This window comes from Sphaeramia orbicularis, chromosome 3 (assembly GCF_902148855.1).
Source record: "Sphaeramia orbicularis chromosome 3, fSphaOr1.1, whole genome shotgun sequence".
NCBI classification, from domain to species: Eukaryota; Metazoa; Chordata; class Actinopteri; order Kurtiformes; family Apogonidae; genus Sphaeramia; species Sphaeramia orbicularis.
This window is the reverse complement of record NC_043959.1, coordinates 18765841-18782514: the sequence shown is the minus strand read 5'-3', so window position 1 is coordinate 18782514 and position 16674 is coordinate 18765841. Positions and strand designations below refer to the sequence as shown.

Here is a 16674-nt window from a genome sequence, read left to right as displayed (position 1 = left end):
ACCATCAGACTCACCTTTACCCATGACCCTTGTGAACTGTCCAGGCAGATCCCCCTCCGCGATGACGCTGGAGCCAGACTCCGCCTCCCCTCCTCCCCCGCTGCCACCGCTCAGATGTGACCCGGGTGCGGCGCTCTTGCCTCCGTGGCTCAGCAGGGGGCGCTGCGGTGCCTCCTCCCCACCACTGAAAGCCTTGATAGGCGTCATGATCATCTGGTGGAGCTCCTGCAGCGGACCGCGGAGGTTACCGCCCTCCAAGACATCCTGAAGGGGGCGGGGTCAGACCGGGGAAGGGGAGGGACATTTAAATGTTTCCCATGTTTATATTTCATCAGTGAAACACATCTGTCTTTGGGGTCACAGTCTGTTACCAGGTCATTTACAGTTTTCACAAATTAGCTACATCATTCATGATTCAGTTATTATACTTTTTTATTCTATTTTTCTTGTATAAGTTTTGAGTTCTTTCTATTTAAGACCAGGTGTGTTTTCTTTTTTTTTTTTTTTCTTCAAAAGAGCCCTGCACAAGAATTCCAATGTGTCTGGACTATTTGTGCATAAGTGGAAAAAATCTAGAATCTTCAATGTTTTTACAGGGATGAAAATATTGCAAAAGATGCAAGAAAAAGAAAAAGAAAGAAAAAAATTGCAAAATTGCAGCAGCAAAATGAAAACTATGTAAAAGAGAAGATGAAAATGATGTAACAGATGGTTATAGGTACTATGGTAAGATAAGATAAGATAAGATAAGATAAGATAAGATAAGATAAGATAAGATAAGACTTCACTGATCCCACCATGTGGAAATTTAACAGTTTACAGCTGCAACATGCAACACACCAGTGCAAAAGAAAGGCAGGTAGAAATAAACGTTCTTAAAAGTATACAAATTTAAGTATAAAATGTAAAGATATTTACATAGTGATTGCACATATACATGATGTGATATGGGGGTGGTGGAGGGTCACTGTGTACTGTTATACAGTCTGATGGCTGTGGGAGGAATGACCTGCGGAGGCGCTCCTTCTTGCACAGGGGATGTAAAAGTCTGATGCTGAAGGAGCTGCTCAGGGCCTCGATACTTATAATGGTGCCAAACTAATACAGCAAAATAAAGATATAATGATATATCGAAAAAAATGCCATATTTTCTGTTTTTTTCTGAACTTTTGGGGATGTTTCCTCTTGTTTTTTAAGTGCAGTGTTTCTGAGTCTTCCTCCTCGATCTGTTAAAGAACTAATGATGATGTAAAGATGTGCAGAGGACAGGAGAATACAAAGATACTAAAAATAAAAATACATGTATGTAGTCGAAGTACATGCATCATATTAGACCCCCCCCCCCCCCCCCCCCCCCCCCCCCCCCCCCCCGTACACAAGTGGTGCGTGAACCCAAAATACCGAGCGACAGGTGTCCAGTTTCTGCAGCTCTACCGACGCAGCAGTGGCCATTTTTTAAACCGAGCGTCGGTGAAAAGGTTAAGCCTGAATTTAGCCGGCCTGGCCGTGCCCTTGAACGCCATTGTGTTGCCCTGGAGGCCGAGCAGAGGGGGCGGGGCCGGTTTAAATTCGGAGACGCTCCTTCCTGGATTAGGTGTTCCTTTAGCCGCCGTCTCAGATACATAACACGGGCTGAGAATGGACACGCTTCAGGAAACAGAGGCGGCGGCGGCGTCCCAGATGAATCTGAATAACTTTAAAGGGTACCTATAGTGAATTTTTATCACTAGCTATTTCAGAACATCACATACAATACTAGTGGTTCCGTCAGGTAACTTTCATCATAGCCCGATGTCAAGTACCACGTCACTGCTCCGTCAGTCAGGCATGGTCAGAGACATGTTTCCACCGTCATGGGCTGTTCCAACACCGGTACTGACCCAGACTGGTTGTATTATCCAATTACCTGGGCTGAGATGGACTGGTCACTGACCCTGTACAGCAGACCCCAGTCTAAGATGACACATTATTGCCCAGTGCTGGGTTACACCTCTAGGATAATGACGGAGTGCAATGCTTGTTTTTATTCTGCATATATATTTATACTTTTTTTCTTCTCTTTTAAAGTGTTTTGCACTATGTACCACAAGAGAGTTGTCTCTTTTAATTTCATTGTACATATGTATAACGACAATAAAGGCATTCTATTCTATTCTATTCTATTCTAATACGGCTGCACAAACAAGCACCAACACGTGCTTTAAAGGAGTGATATTTTGCTTTTTTAAATGGAATTCTTCATTTTCCAACATTTCCCTGTTGTCTGCATAAACTGTAAATGCTCTGTTTGGGTCTGAATTCTTCATTAATTCAACTCCACAGGTCCATCTTCAACCCTATTTCTGAGTAATGACACCAGAAAGGTGGTTTGGAGCGCTGGCCCTTTAAATGTACATGAGCCACTTCAGGCCCCACCCCCTCCAGGTTATTGGCTGTGCTGCTCTGTCCCGTTCAACCAACAACTCAATATTTAAGGTAACGGGCTCCAAGTCTGAACATATTTTCAGTCTGGACTACAACCGCTGCTGCTGACAAACAATTATGGAGAAATACTGGAGAAATGTTCGTCTCAAGTCTGGACCTTATATGTGCAAATGTTGTGATGTAACTAGTTATAAAACGTAACAAATTAAGCAGGAATTGAAACAGGTTGTAGAAATCCACTGGATTTTTGCTGGAATGAATATAAAGATAATTTTGCAGCAGCTGGAGGGTTCAAATTCAAACTGTATGAACTATTAGGATCCAAGTGCACAAATAAATGAACCACAGATTAATAAAAGTGGGTTTAGACAAATATGAGCCCTTTAACTCAATTGTACTCACTGACTGCTGCTTGTTTACTCGCATTCATCACCCAGAATCAACGATGGTACGTCACTTACGTCTACCCCCCGCCCGAAATTCACGTAATAAAAAGGTCCAGTGTGGTGCATTTGAGGTGATTTTTACTGAATTTGCGCTTCTCTTGCTTTAAAGTAAAACACAAAGTACAATTAAAGTCATAAGTACGACCAGTACAGGTACACTTTAAGGAAAACGTGGACTTCGGAATACGAGGACGGTGGTGGGACTGACCTTCTCCAGGCTGCGAAGGAGGTTCTGTCTGTCCTTGAGCTTCTGGATGCTGATGACGATCTTGTGTCTGGCTCCTTTGGTGACCTTCTGCAAGAAGAAACCCATTACTAACAGTTTCAACAAGACAGACCTGCAGAGTAACTACATTAGACACACAAAGACAAATACATTTGAACTGAACTTCAGAGGTTTATTTAACCCTTTCATGCCCAGTGTTCATCTATTCTACAGCGGTTCTCTTATATATCCTTCTGAGACCCAGGAAAGTCCCAGTTTTGGCTTTTTTACATTAAATAATTGCCTTTTTTTTGAAATAGCACGATGCAGGAGTGTTTTCAGATGCATTTTTTTTTTTTTTTTTTTTTATGGACTGCCCTTTGCCTTGGATAGCATTTTTTTTGTTTGTTTGGGGTTTTCTTTGTCAATAAAACTGTCAAACTCTTGTCACCTACAGAGGACAAAAATGCATTGCTGGGTCTCAGGAGGATATGAATGGGTTTGGTTGTTTTAGTTCCATATCAACCAAAACTGTGGACACGAGTGCGTCATCCCATACACTGACACCTATTGGCCATTCCTGGGAAGTGCTTTTTTTTTTTTTTTTTTAAAACTCATAACCAAGATGGCCGACAGGAAGTCAGAAATGCTGAAAATCCCAGGAATATCTTGTAAATCCTTGTATAGCAGGAAACATCCCTGAAGGTAGAAAAATATGCAGCATCAAGTAACATCTAAGGATTAATATTACTGGTAAATATTCCACAGATTTATTTTATATTGGAAGAAATTTGCAATTAATCCAATGTTGAATAAATTGGATGCCATGCATCACTGGCTTGTACTTGTACTTGTACTTTTACTTGTCCTTGTATTTGTACTTCAACTTGTATTTATATTGGTACTTGTACATGTACTTGTTCTTGTAAATGTACTTGTTCTTGTACTTGTATTTGTACTTGTGCTTGTATTTGTCTTGTACTTGTTCTTGTTTTTGTACTTGTACTTGTATTTGTACTAGTATTTGTCTTGTGCTTGTTCTTGTATTTGTACTTATACTTGTATTGGTACTTGTACTTGTACATGTACTTTTTCTTATACTTGTACACGTACTAGTACTTGTTCTTGTACTTCTACATGTATTTGTACATATATCACAGCCTATTTCCTCATCTTCTTCTTCTTCCACCTCTGGATGGACACCTGGAGGAAGTTGCTGCTTCCCGGTGAACTGGTTAATTTTAGCTGCATCCTCTGTTTCAGAATAGACTCTTCAACGTCTTCAAGTGCAAACACAGCAGTCGCCAACTCTGTCTGAGCGTTAATTTTAATACGGAGCCGCTGACGGCATTTACATAACCAGCCGGCCATCCCTTCATGTTCAACTGCAGCTGTGGTTCCACCTGTCAGAGGTTGATCACTTTATATTCTTCATATATTTTAAATTGACCTGTCGTTTATCCAGGCTGGAGCAGTTTATAATTTACAAAGTCAGGCTGGGAATTCATATTGACCTTCCAGTAAAAACTCATGGACTATTGGATTATTGATGCACATCCACAGAGTTAAACATCCCACATCCTTTCTGTTGATTTAACACTGACCTGAGCCTCGAGCTGCTCCTCTGTCAGTGACAGCATCTCATCATACGTCATGGTGGAAAACAGAGCAGCGTATTTATGGAGGCGGAGACTCTTCAACCAGGCAGGAACATCTGTGATGGACAGACGTGGACATGACTCAGCATTAACCATCTGGACCAGGGACGTCAAAGTTGTTTCAGTTCAGGTTCCACATTCAGCCCAATTTGATCTCCAGTGGATCAGACCAGTAAAATAACAACAGAACCAGGGGTTCCAGGCACAACAAACCCCGCCCCTCGCACATGTTGTAGCTTATTTTGGCATCGATCCAGCTGAAGTCATCATGTCTATGCGTGTGCTGATGTCAGCATATAAGTTGCTCTATATATGTACCAAGTTTGAAGTAAATTGAAAGAAAATTGATGTTTTTATAGACATGTGAAGTTCTGCCCATTTTAAATAAAAGTAAAAAAAAAAATTTTTTTTAATTAATACAAAAATTTTTAACTTTGACCTACTTTTCCCATAATGTAATCACATCTGTTCTGGGTCACTGGCAATCTATAAACCAAATTTGGCATGAATTCAACCAATACTTTTGCTGCTAAAGTGTTAGCAAACAGACCAACAAACCAAACAAAAAACAACACCCCTTGCTTCGGGGGGGGGGGGGGGGGGGTAATAACCCATAATAATGAAAAAAAATTATATTATTCCCATAAATAATGTCAACTCCATTTTTTTCTCTTCGTTTCAGCGCACAAAAATTACATTGAATTATAAAATTGAAATAAAATATAAAATAAAATAAAAAAATATTTAAAAAAATAAAATAAAATAAAATTTTATATATATGTATATGTGTGTGTATGCATATATATGTATATATCTGTGTATGATTATGTATTTACATATATGTTATTGTATTATATGTTTATTTAAATCATAATATATTTGTTCATAATAATATAAAGCCAGAAACCAAATTATTTAATAATAAGTATCAGTCATATTATAGTATATAGTATAGATCTGCTTAGACTAGGAAAATTATTACTGTTATTAATTATTTAAGGAGAAGGGGTGGGAGTTTATAAGTCATACTTCTTCTCACTCCTTTTCAAATACGTATTATATGTCTTATGTCATGTTTAAGTGTTCTGTTTATTTATTTTCTTCTGTTTTAACATTCATATTCGAAATAAAAACATCAATCAGTCAATCAAATTAGTGACCCAGGGCTGAACAGGTTGAAGTCTGTTAAATATGCGATCCTCCCTCTACCTGTGTGACATTAATACAGTTGAATCCAGCTGAATTGTGGGTATTTGCTACTTACCTCTCATGCCGCTGCCCTCCTCATGGAAGGAGCTGCGATGGAGGGCGGAGCCTCCTCCCAGCCCTGCCTCATCCAGATGCTCACTGCCTCCGCTGCCTGAGGAGGCGATGCTGCTCTGGGGGGACAGGGGGGCGTGGTCAGGGGCAGGGCCTCGGGCCGTCCGGAGGTCCTCCTGGGACAGCCAGACGTGGCCCAAAGGCTGGTTACTGGGGCCGCTCATGGGCGGAGTCAGGGATACAGAGCGTTTCAGGGGGCTGTGCTGTTGGCCGCCGCCGCCGCCACTGGACAGAACTGTGGAGAAACCAGGAGAAACGTCACAACAGGGACTCAATTACTGTTATTTAACCAAGATGTCCATAACTAAACCTTCATTTAATACTAATTAATCATCATATGACTGAGAATCTATGTCTGTAGTGCAGTGTAAAGTAGAGGAACACGTGACAGAAAACACACACCTTTTAACTCCATATTCATCTCTTTCCAGTGTGAAAGTATTATTTAACCCTTAAAGACCCAAACATCCACCATTGTCCAAAAGCATCTACTGATCTAAAATATTTAATACCTTTTTGTTTAATGTTCAGTTAATGAACATACTGTACCATGAACATGATGAATAATGAGAAAAACTATGCAAAAAATGGACTAAAATGAAGTAAAAAAAAGAAAAAAAAAAGGAACAAAATGAACAAAAAAAAAGCCAAAATGATCAATAAAATTAACAAAAATTAATAACCTACAAAATAATAAGTGTTAAGAATAAAATAAGCCACAAACTGAACCAAACTGAAGAAAAAATAATAAAATAAAAAACACAATGTTAAATAACAGTAATATTAATAAAAAAGCAGCATCAAAATGAACAAAAACAAATAAAATAAAGTAAAATGTAAAATAAATGAATAAAAATGATCAATAATTAGTAAAATAAAATTAATGATGTTACGAGGAGGTGTTTTTTAACACTAAAGGCTTGTAATACATCAGGATTCACCAGTCCATCATATTATAATTAGGAGGTAAATTAAGACTAATTATCAAGCATCATCATATGACTGGTTGTTTAACAAAAATATCAAATAAAATTGTGCAAACATTAAACTGCAGGGCTAAAATGTCTAACATTTTGCCAATTAACTGATTGATTGGTCTCAAGCTCTAACTAATGATTATTTACTTATGTTTTATTTAGTCAATTAATCGTTTGCTTTACTCATCAATAAATCATTCTCTCTGATTTGTATTCAAGCATTTCTTATTCAAAGAATTCTTTTGTTGATTACCATTTTTTTCCTGCATTGACAGGTATAGGTTCTGTTCGACTGTTGATGTCATATCGTGATTTAGAATTGAAAAATTAACATAATAACTTTTTAAAGACAAAACTTTGTTCTAAAATATCAGACAATGACACACAAAACAACATCCTCAAAGGTCTGATTGGATCCACAGCCCAAACATATTAAGTTTACAGTCACCGAAAATGTTCAAATTTACAAGGGCTGAAAAATGAAAACCATGCTATAAAACTACATTCTCACATTAGTTATTATTGTTTAGTATCCCAGACCCCTGTTAGAAAAGAAACACCTGAATTCAACATGTCTACATACTTTTGTCCAAATAGTGTATATTCAGTTTAGTTACATATTCAACCTGTGTGTTTTAAGGTTTTCCAGCGTCCATTCTGCTGCTGAAGGAGGTAAACAGAATAAAAAGGTGTCGAGCCAAAGAGCTTTTTGTGTCGCCGCTGTGACGGGAGGCTGCTGCGCTCTCTCCTCCTCGTCCTATATGCGGTCCTCTTACTGCCGGCGCTATGTATAGGACTTCATGGGCCCTGTTTAAAATAGGTCCCAGCTAACATTACAAGTTCCAGTCCCTAAATATTAGCCATTTTCCCTAAATACAGTCCCCCACAAAGGCTGCCTTACAAGGGAAAGGATGGATGGTATGTGCACTGTGGCTTGGGCGAGGACCGTAGAGTATGGAGGGGGGGCGACCAGGGGGGGTTAAGAGGATGTTGTGTCAGTGATGAAGCTGGACAATAGTGGACAAACATGATGCCTAGAGAAAGGGACGGGACCAGTTGTGATGCACATATAACTACTGATACATCCGTCTTAAAATAGAATTAAATTAGAATTAAATGAGTAGCTGTGCTTTACATCACCTATTCCTTTTATTCCCTGTACTATAACACAAATATATACTTTCTACAGATACTAACTCTCTGGAATCCCACCCCTAGACGTCCTTCTAATCACCAAAAGCACAAAATCTGTCACAATGTTTATTATCATACGGTTTGTTTTTAACTTTTTTGGGGGATTTTCATCAGCTTGAACCATAAACACCTAAACACTCAATAACGGTCATATTTTTTAAATCCTTTTAATGCCATGTTTGTACTGTAAACACACCATATTTTTTGACCCAAAAAAAAAAACACACACACACACACCAATATTCTACATAAAAATGGGATTTTTTTTTCTCCAGATTTTTTCATCCTGGCATACAGTAAGTCAATGATTAACACCAGCACTGGTTAGTATGCATTATTACTTTCTGTGTTAGGTTAAATATTAAAGGAGTGATATTTACTGTTTTATATTATATACCTGCCTTCTGCACCTGCTTTTATCTGTTTTTAATGTGTTTGGTTTTTGTTTTTATCTGCTGTATGTAAAGTGTCTTTGAGTTCCATGAAAAGCCCTATACAAATAAAATGTATTATTATTATTATTGTTATTATTATTATTATGTTTCTTTTTTAAATGGAATTCTTCATTTTCCAACATTTCCCTGTGGTCTGCATAAACTGTAAATACTCTGTTTGGGTCTGAATTCTTCATTCATTCAACTCCACAGGTCCATCTTCAACCCTATTTCTGAGTAATGACACCAGAAAGGTGGTTTGGAGCGCTGGCCCTTTAAATGCACATGAGCCACTTCAGGCCCCGCCCCCTCCAGGTTGTCGGCTGTGCTGCTCTGTCCTGTTCAACCAACAACTGAACATTTTAGGTAATGGGCTCCAAGTTTGGACATATTTTCAGTATGGACTACAACCACTGCTGCTGACAAACAATTATGGAGAAATACTGGAGAAATGTTCGTCTCAAGTCTGGACCTTATATGTGCAAATGTTGTGACGTAACGAGTTACAGACATAAGAAATTAAGCAAGAATGAAAACAGGTTGTAGAAATCCACTGGATTTTTGCTGGAATGAATATAAAAATAGTTTTTCAGCAGCTGGAGGGTTCAAATTCAAACTGTATGAACTATTAGGGTCCAAACACACAAATAAATGAACCACAGACTAAGAAAAGTGGGTTTACATAAATACGAGCCCTTTAAATGCTAACGTGTCAGTGTGCATCTTTTACTCACTTGGGAGAAAGGTGTTAGTGCAGTAATTTTAAACATTCTTTACAATGTGCTGATTTTAGTGGTCGGGTCAGAATTTCAAAAATCATGCAAAAATGAACAACTTTTGAATTCTAACCCAATACAAATTGTGAAAAATAATATGACCTTTTGTAACATACGTTGCAAAGTGTGCATAATATACTCACCTGAGTACCGGAGGCTTAATATGATGTGAGTTTTAATTCCACATGCACCATAAACGCCCTTCAAACAGACTGGACTTTTTCACTTTTACTGCAGTAAACATGTTGTATCAGTACTTCTACTTTTACCATAGTACTTTAGGACAGTCTCTCCTGTTGCATCTTGACGAGGACATGTTTATATTCCGATATCAGTCATTTTCTGTCACCTCTTAATTCTCTGTGGGGTCAGAGCCTAACGTAGCTGACACTGAACTACAGTGGAAGAGGAAGGGGTGGTGTTGACCCTGGACAGATCAGAAATATAGAGGTGAACTGTTGTAGTTGATTATTGGATCTGTTAAGGTGGGTGTCTTTGGATGGTGGGAGGGGGTCGGGGTCTCCAAAACATGGGGAGAACATGTAAACTCCACACAGAGAGGTCCTGACTGTGATCAAACAGGGGTGTCAAACATACGGCCCATGGCCCAAAACCGGCCCTTGGGACGAATTTGTGAAATGCCAAAACTAGGATATCAAAACCATTTTAGTTACAGTCCAGTTAAACTGCAAATGTTTTACTTAACAAAAGTAAAATTACATGAAAATATTTACATTTACAAACTACTGTTTCACAAAAAAGGGAATAACATGAATAACCGTATAGTTCAGTGTTTTTCAACCTTGGGGTTGGGACCCCATGTGGGGTCGCCTGAAATTTATAGTAATTGATAAAAATAATTTAAAAAAAACTTACTAATAAAAAATATATGTTGAGTTGACAGAGACAATCCCAATCCATAGAAGACAAGACAAACTGTGAGTCTGAAACTGAAGCACTGTGGTAGTGTTTGTCTTTCAAATGTTCATTGTGGTCAGTTTCAGATGCTGCAGCTCTTTCATAATTCATAGTTTGAGTTCTTGTTTGTTCAGTATTAATTGTCAGCCTTGTAAATCCAAGCTGGACTGACTGCACATTTCCTGACCAAGGAAAATCAAATTCTCACTTTGTGCAGTAATCTACACCTGGCTTTTCTGCCTCCATCCATAATAATATACATTATATTGACTAAATGTCCTCTAAAATTCACATTTATTTGCAACATAGTATAGCAAACTATTACATGATCAAAAACGAATGAATTTTAGCAAAAAAAATATGTCTTCGTTTTGAATGTCTTGGGGTCACCAGAAATTTGTGATGTTAAAATGGGGTCACGAACCAAAAAAGGTGTGAAACCACTGGTGTAGTTGTTCAAGTTTAGTTGAAAAACAAGTGTAATTATACCAATATTCTGCCCGTTACTAAATGTTCTGTGTATTTGTAGATCCACTGTGATCCGTAAGTTTTAATGCACATATGTAAATGATACACTGAGGTATAATATTATTAAAACTGCACTTATATTTCAACTTAATTCCTTCAACTTATTTCAGGTTGTACACAGTTCTTAATTTTATTCACATTTTTTAAAGGATAGTTTGTAGATGTAAACATTTTCTTCGTGTAATGTTATTTTTTTCCCTCCAAAACAAACAGAAAAGTTTGTAGTTGCTTAGTAGCGTTGCATGTATTTACAAAATTTAAATTTTTTTCAAGTTATTCACGTCTTTTTTGTGAAAGGATAGTTTGTAAATGTAAAGATCTTCATATTTTGATGATTTTAAATGATTGATGATTGAAATGATTTTAAACTAAAGCATGAATGAATGATTGATATGATTTTAAACTAAAGCAAAGAGAAAAACTTTTAGTCGTCATTATCTGTAGGCTATTGTGTTATTATTTTACTGGTTTGACCCACTTGAGATCATATTGGACTGAATATGACCCTGAACTAAAATGACTTTGATACCATTGAATTAAACTACATATGACCCTGCATAGAGGTAAAGATCTGATGTTCATTGTGATTCCGTGATCCTGACTGATATTAACACTGATTTTGTTCCGAACCGGCCAGACCTGAAGGCGACCTCCAGTCATGTCTGTTTTCCAGAAGCGTCCACCACCATAAGTCTGAGGTAACTGAAGGCTTTTGTACAAACCGCACGTGGTCAAAAATACAAGAGGATCTTTCTTGGAGAAGTGAGCGAGGCTTTAAATGTGTCTGTATTTATAAACCCTCAGCTGTTTCTTTCATCTCCCAGAAAAAAATAACAGAGCTCTTGCATTCTTGTCTGGAAATATCCTGCTCCGAGTACAGTTTAGTTGAATTGACTGGGCCGTGGCCTCGCTGTGGCGGTATTCAGAGTAATGACAGTAATGAGAACGTTAGTAAAGTACAAATATTTGCACTGAAATGTTGGGGATACAGGTGAAATGTTCTCAAGCAGATACCTGAAACCTCTAGTGAAGTTCATTCATGATCCCAGCACAGGAACTTTTAGCTTTTACCCTGGACTTTGAAAAACCTCGACAAGTTTCCACTGAAATTTCCAGGTATAAAAAAAACTTTCCCTCGACCCCAAACTTTCTCTGATTAAAGTTCCTTGTAGGGGGGCGGGACTTTCTATATTCCTAAAATTCTTGGGGGTGGGGCTGTGTGCTGATTGGTGGAACACACTGTCAGTGTTCCGTACTTCTGTTTACCCTCCATGTTTTACCTTCCGGTATCTGAGTATATTATGCACACTTTGCACTTCATGTTATAAAAGGTCATATCATTTTTCACAATTTGTTTTAGGTCAGAATTCAAAAGTTGTTCATTTTGGCATGATTTTTAAAATTCTGACCCAGCCACTAAAATCAGCACATTATAAACACTGGAAAATTCCCACACGAACACTCTTCTCCTGTGAGTAAAAAAATGTGCATTGACACAATTTAGCATTTAACATTTGACCACAAATAAAAAAATAATAATGCATATTAACCAATGTTACTGTTAATCACTGACATATGCCAGGATGAAAAAAATCTGAGAATAAGTATTCCAATATTCAGGTAGTATATTGGGGGGGGGGGGGTTCTGTATCAAAAAATATAGTTTGCTTACATTACAAACATGACATTTAAAGAGTTAAAGTATATGACAGTTATTGAGTATTTGGTATTTTTGTTTATGGCTGAAGGTGATGAAATACAAAAAAACCCAAAACAAAACCTAAAATTAAATAAATCAATATGTATGAAAAACATTCTGACATTATGTTGTCCTCTTTGGACGGGACAAATCCAAGGATGTCTGCATCTTTTCTGTGCAGATCACATAGTTTTATTTGTGAAATAGTAAAACACGAGGAACAACAGAAGCGTCCTCCTTCCTGGCGTGTGTCGGTAGCCGTTTATGGCATCATCATGCTTCTTGTTAGCACCACCTACTGGATTGGGGGAGTAGTGCAGTGTCTTTTACCACTGACCCATACCAATCAGAACCACACAGATTACCAGGAATTCTTTTACCCTGGTAAATTTATCTGAAATAAAAGTTCCAGGAAATGTTGGTGGAAAATGGTTGGACTAATGCCTCTCACCCCTAAAGGAAATCTGCATAAATTTGGAAATTCACATGATGTCTGATAATTCAGTTACCCAGGTACCTTAAGGACACATACAAGCCTTTTGTCCAACATTCCTCCAGCTCTCTGGTTCAAGCTAATAAAGAAACTGAAAGCAAAGAAAAAGAAGTTTCCACAGTTCAACAAACTATTGCGTCATTGGCTAAACAGGTACCCAGGTAAATAAATTCCTGGAAATGTTGGTGGAAAAGGGGCTGTTGCCTGTCACCTCGAAAAAACCCTGTATAAATGTGGAAATTCATGTCTTCTTTTGCTAATTCATTTAGAAGTGCTAATAGATGTGGGTGAAATGACTTGTAACGTAGCCCATTGACTTACTGGCGTTTCCGCCTCCACCGGTTCCCACTGTGTTGATGGTCGCTGGCACAGAGGATGATGGGTAAAGGAGCAGGTGTCCATTCTCACAGCCCTGGTGCTGCTGATGCCAGCCTCCGCCTAGGCCCGAGTCCCTGGAGCTCTGCCAGCCGTTGAGCCGGTCGTCGGAGCCGTAGCGCTGGTGGTGGTGCAGGGAGTACAGGTTCCCCGACGACGAGGTGTTGGTGGAGGAGGACGACGACGACGAGCCCGAGGAGTTGAGGGTGGACGGAGGCGTGGACTGGTGGTGGGCGTGGTGGTGGGGCCCGGCAGGCGGGGGCCGCTCCAGGGAGTCCCCCCGGGCGGCAGCCCTCTCCTCCAGGTGGTTGAGCCACAGCGCCAGGGCGGCCCGGTCCTCCAGAGACGTGGCCGGGTGGATGAGAGCGTAGGACAGCAGCTGGCGAGACTCCTCCAGGTAGTGGCCGTGCTCGATGGTGTGGGCCAGGATGCGAGGCAGCAGACGCATGTACTCCCCTTTGGCCTCCACGTTACCGGGTTTGAGCAGCGGCAGGTGGGTGAGCACCAGGGAGATGACACGCTCCTTAGGCTCAGTCTGCCATTGGCTGATCACGCCTGGAGGAAACAGGAAACAGGAAGAAACTCATCAGTGACAAAACTCAGAACATGGTGGTTGAACATTGGTCGGAGAACCAGAACATGAAACTAAAACTGAAGAAAGATTGAAGACAGAGGTTTAAAACCAGCAGATGACCTGCATGTTTGGATGAGTGATGGATGAGTTTCTGCTTGGGTTTTTTACCCATTTATTTTGTAGCAGGTTTTATATGATGCACAGATAGGATGGTACTACTGCATATAATAAAGATATTCTATTCTATTCTATTCTATTCTATTCTATTATGGTACTCTGAGGTTTGTCACAGGCCTCAGAGTTTGCACAAATATAGAATAGAATAGAATAGAATAGAATAGAATAGAATAGAATAGAATAGAATACTGGGAGGAGACCTTGGGGAAGACCTAGGACACGCTGGCGAGACTATGTCTCTTGGCTGGCCTGGGAACGCCTTGGGATCCCCCTGGAAGAGCTAGAGGAACTGTCTGGGGAGAGGGAAGTCTGGGCATCCCCACTTAGACTGTTGCCCCTGCAACCCGGCCCCAGATAAGTGGCAGAAAATGGATGGATGGATGAATAGAATAGCTTGTATTGTCATTGCGTGTACAACGAAATTATTAGTGCTACTCCAGTCAGTGCAACGATTAGAATAAAAAAAACAAGATGTAAGAAAATAAGAATAGAGCAAATATAAAATTTAAATAAAAAACTAAAAAGTAAAATAAAAAAATAGAATGTATATTTTTAATTTAAAAAAAAAAAGTAAAATAAGAACAGAACTAAAAGTAGAAACAAATAAAACAGACATGAATAGGCACAATATTAACAATATGTATATCTATAAAGAAATCTACAAAAATAGTGCATTTATGTTTAAATAAATATTGCATTGTTATTGGAAGAAGAGAGAATTATTGCATGAACTTCTAGCATATATATATATATATATATATATATATATATATAATCTCCAGATATACAGTATCAAGAACATACAAGCCCTGTGATGACGCATTCATATAAATAAGGTATCCATAATCCAAAAGAGACATGAAAGTAGGAGGTGTCTTAGAACCACCTGAGGCGTTATGTGCAGACCCCTCCAGGTCTACATCCACTGTACATGTGGTTGGTGATGAACAGCTGCTCCTACATATGAGGAGTCAAAAACGGTTGATCTGAGATGACGTAGCGCTTGGTGCACCGTCATCCTCCTGTTTGGTTCTTTGTCTAAACTCTGAGTCGGCTGCTGCTGTTACGGCTCTAAATATAAATACACAACCTGGAGGTCAGCGAGCTCTATTGTTGTCAGAGTCTGTCACTGTTTGGAGCCTGTTCATCCTGGGCCGGGAATACAAACACCACCAGGTCAGGATGACAGCTCCAAGCAAGAATAAAAATAAAAACTATATTTTATCTTAAAAAGTGATAACTTACAATAATAAAATTACAACCATTTTTTAAAAAATCCAAATGAAATAACAAAAGAAAATTAAAATAAACAATAAATATGAAAAAGTGTTATGTTATAAAACCATATTATCAAAGCTTTATTCCTGCACAAAGTGTGAAGTAGAATATGAAACCAACTAAATACAATAATGATCCACAAGACAAAGCCAACAACCAACCATCTGAATGAATCAATAATAAACCATCATGAAACAATTAAGACAAAGACACACAAGAGAAACAATTATAATTATGATTACAATTAACTGAAACAATAAAATAGTACGAGAATAGAAACCTGAAATCAGTGCCATAAACCAGCCTAAAACCAGATAAAAACCACAAAACTCCTTAAAAATAGTAACATAATGTACACAGAATCAAATAGTATAGAAATAAAGTGTAAAACCAAAGAGGAGAATCAGAGCAAACTGAATTTAAGATAAGTAAAAGAATTAAAATAGCATAAAATAACCTAAAGTTATAAAATATGTTGAACACAGTTGGCATCTGATCCACAATTACAGAGAAAAAGTTCATCAGGAAATATGTGATTTACTAAATAAAATAAAACACAACAAACGTAAAAGCTTTAATTTACCCTGAGGTTTAATTAATGAATGACAAATTTACAGACGGACCAGACTGGTTATCAGAGGGTCCAAATTAAACACATGAGACCACAATGATTCCTGGAATAAATAATGGACTTATTTTAAGACAGAGGAGCTTTGGAGCCACCTGGAGCTGCCCCTAGTGGCCGTCAGGGGTATTACAGCTTTAATGTACTATAGAATAGAATAGAATAGAATAGAATAGAATAGAATAGAATAGAATAAAAGAGCATCGAACAGAACAGAATAGAATAAAACAGTATAGAATAGAACAGAATACAAGAGCATCGAACAAAACCGAATGGAATAGAATAGAATAGATCTTTATTGTCACTGTCACAAGAACAGTGTAAATTAGTTTATCTGTGTTTCTGTTTAGCAGCAGATTAAAGTGCAAAAGGAAAGACTGTATAAAACTATTGTACCAAAGTTATACTGACAATATTACTTCCTTTTAGATCCGATGTCGTTGTCTGTTGGTAAAAGATGAAAAAATACTCATCTCTGCATCAGCACAGTGGGTTGAATTTACATCATCTCAAATCCAGGTGGTTCTTATTGAAATAAAAGCCTCTGCTGTGTTTTATCCTGTATTTTCATAT

The 16674-nt window shown here is 38.4% G+C and overlaps 1 protein-coding gene across 1 annotated transcript in view; it reads right to left on the bottom strand.

Annotated features, from left to right (window-relative positions):
* samd4a (sterile alpha motif domain containing 4A) overlaps positions 1-16674 on the bottom strand; it is a 78022-nt gene that overhangs the window by 21410 nt on the left and 39938 nt on the right. The window contains exons 3-7 of the mRNA XM_030161156.1: positions 13394-14002; positions 5998-6288; positions 4680-4789; positions 3079-3165; positions 15-264 (exon numbers count right to left, since the gene is read on the bottom strand). Coding sequence (XP_030017016.1) covers positions 15-264; positions 3079-3165; positions 4680-4789; positions 5998-6288; positions 13394-14002 — 1347 coding nt within the window. The remainder of the gene's footprint in view (positions 1-14; positions 265-3078; positions 3166-4679; positions 4790-5997; positions 6289-13393; positions 14003-16674) is intronic.